Consider the following 2,306-nt stretch of genomic DNA (forward strand, 5'->3'; position numbering starts at 1 on the left):
GCCAAGCCCTCACCTCGCTCTCTGCCTGGTGCACCTGAGCAGCCGCCGAGGCCACTTTGTCCTCCAGCTCCGACAGCTCCGAGTCGGTAGTGCCGCTGTGCTGAGCCCCTTCCTCAAGCTCCTTCAGGGTCCTCTCAAGCCGGTAGGTCTTCCCAGCAGTCAGGTACACCTGAAATACAAAAAAAAACCCAACAACAAAAACCACATTGCAGAATTGACCTCCCTGGAGCTCTCCTCCCCCGGTGTGACCACAGCCTCGGACACAACAACTCCTGCCACAACACGACAGCCTTCTTGCCTTGCAGCACAGACCGTACCAGCCAGCTCTGACAGGGCTTGTCATCTCATTTCCTCCCTTCCCCAGGCTCTTCGAGAGCAATTACCAACGGGGTGAAGTGGTAAAAGGCTCAATGGGAACACAGGAAGGACCAAAACTCGGTGACCTACTCGAGGAGCATCAGCATCTGCATGCTGTGTGCTCAGAGGAGATGAAGGTACCTGCGAACGAGCGCACGCTGCCGTGCTCTGTGGTGGCAGCAAGCTGGGAAGGAGTCAGGCTGACTCTCCAAATCCATTCAGTCTTTTTTAAGGGTGTCTGTGCTGCTGGGTTGCCAGGGTCAGGATTTGTGAGTTTGTCCCTGGGCAGTTAACCAACCCGACCTCTGCGAAAGGCAGCTTTGCCCAGGACACAGGAATGATCCCGGCCGAGAGCCCCAGCAAACGCACACGTGAGCGGAGCCCAGCGCAGCAACGGGGTGAACATGGGAGGGGGCTGGCTGGGGGCGCACACTGGCTACGGGAGGCAATGTGCTACCTTTGCTGTCTAGATAAGGATGGGAAAAGGACATACCCCAATAAAACCACTGGTTTTACTGTCACTTGCACCTACTAGAAAGATGAGAGCCCAAGCAAGGCAATTTAGGAAACGTTAATATGTCTGGGTGCAGTCACACAAGATGACCAGATGGCCACTGTTTTGCTGGATGCTCATAAAATCTTGATACTGCAAACACTATTCCTGCTCCTCCAGCACTCTCTGCTTTTCCTGGGTATTGAGCAAAACCCCCTGGCAGAAGCCACCCCAACCCCCGCATCCACTGAAGTATGGAGCATCCACCCCAATCCCAGCAACACGCCCCACATCCCACAGGTCCCACCCATCCCAGTGCAAACCCTGAAGCCGTAACCCACGTCAGACACTTGCGGGTGGTATCCGTGAAGCTGCTCAACCTGTGAGTCACAGGGACACAATTTGTTGCTGGGCCATCAAACTCTCCCAGCACCCTCCAAGGTGGGTGGCATCCCTCAGAGATCAGCGAGCCAGCCGTGACTCAGCCGGGCCCGAGGGAATGGCAGGATGAGCATCCAGCTCCCCGGGCATCGTCTGCCCACCGCCTCGCCCCTGCCCTGCCACTGACGGCAGCAGCCCTGAGCCCAAAGTTCACGGCCTTCCCAACCCCAACCCCCCTCCTGGGAGAGGTGGAACCTCAAAACCTTCATGCAGTTGCCCCTCTCGGGGTGCACGTGGCCAGAAAGCAGCCGGGCGGTGCGGTTCCCACGCCCTCTGCTCCCAGCAGCTCCCTGCTTTATCTACAAGCTTTCCCCAACGAGACACAAACCACAGAGCGTGTTATAAAACCCTGCTCCCCATCTTGGGGTGCTTCTGATGGTGGAACCCAACCGCCCAGATGGAGACGCCACTCTTCACCCCATCTTTGAGCTGTTTCTTTGCAGCCTGGTAAATGGCGCTGCAGATGCAATCCGTTTCCCCCAGGGAATCGATTCATACAGGTTTACAGCAGCTAAAAGAATTGTCAGTGCTTCAGACAGTCCTTGCAGGGGGTTATGCTCTAGATGCTCCTCCTTCTGAAAAGTTGTGATGGAACACAGTGCTGGGGAGGAACCAAGGAGAAGCAGGAGAAAAGCTTTTGCTGCAGCCAGAGCATGGGACTGCCCAAGTCCAGCAAAGTGACACTGCAGCAAGCTGGGAACTGCGCTTGTCCTCTCTCCCTGGCATTAACCGGGGGGGGGAACCGGGGACCGAGGCACAAAAAGCCACAAGACAGAGCACTCGCACTGGATGTTGTGCCATCTCCCTCGTAAGAGCCCTGGCCACTGTCAGGCACGATCAGACTCTTCAATCCCTTGGTGGCATCCATCCTTTTAATGCAGACCTACACACTAACAAGAAACTGGGGGGGAAACATCTGTATTCCCACCCCCCCACGCCCTCCCTGCGTGCAGAAAGCTCTCGTGAACCTTACATTTTCTTCAAGCTCACGGTACACTTCGGCCATCTCTTTCCT

General features: G+C 56.2%; 1 protein-coding gene across 1 annotated transcript in view; it reads right to left on the minus strand.

Moving 5' to 3' along the window:
* Positions 1-2,306, minus strand: part of MLPH (melanophilin) — a gene marked incomplete at its 5' end in the record, with an annotated part of 25,414 nt that overhangs the window by 2,829 nt on the left and 20,279 nt on the right. The window contains 2 exons of the mRNA XM_010085423.1: positions 14-169; positions 2,265-2,306. The exon at positions 2,265-2,306 is cut by the window's right edge and continues 150 nt beyond it. Coding sequence (XP_010083725.1) covers positions 14-169; positions 2,265-2,306 — 198 coding nt within the window. The remainder of the gene's footprint in view (positions 1-13; positions 170-2,264) is intronic.

Source organism: Pterocles gutturalis, unplaced genomic scaffold (genome assembly GCF_000699245.1).
Source record: "Pterocles gutturalis isolate BGI_N339 unplaced genomic scaffold, ASM69924v1 scaffold2730, whole genome shotgun sequence".
Classification (NCBI taxonomy): Eukaryota; Metazoa; Chordata; class Aves; order Pterocliformes; family Pteroclidae; genus Pterocles; species Pterocles gutturalis.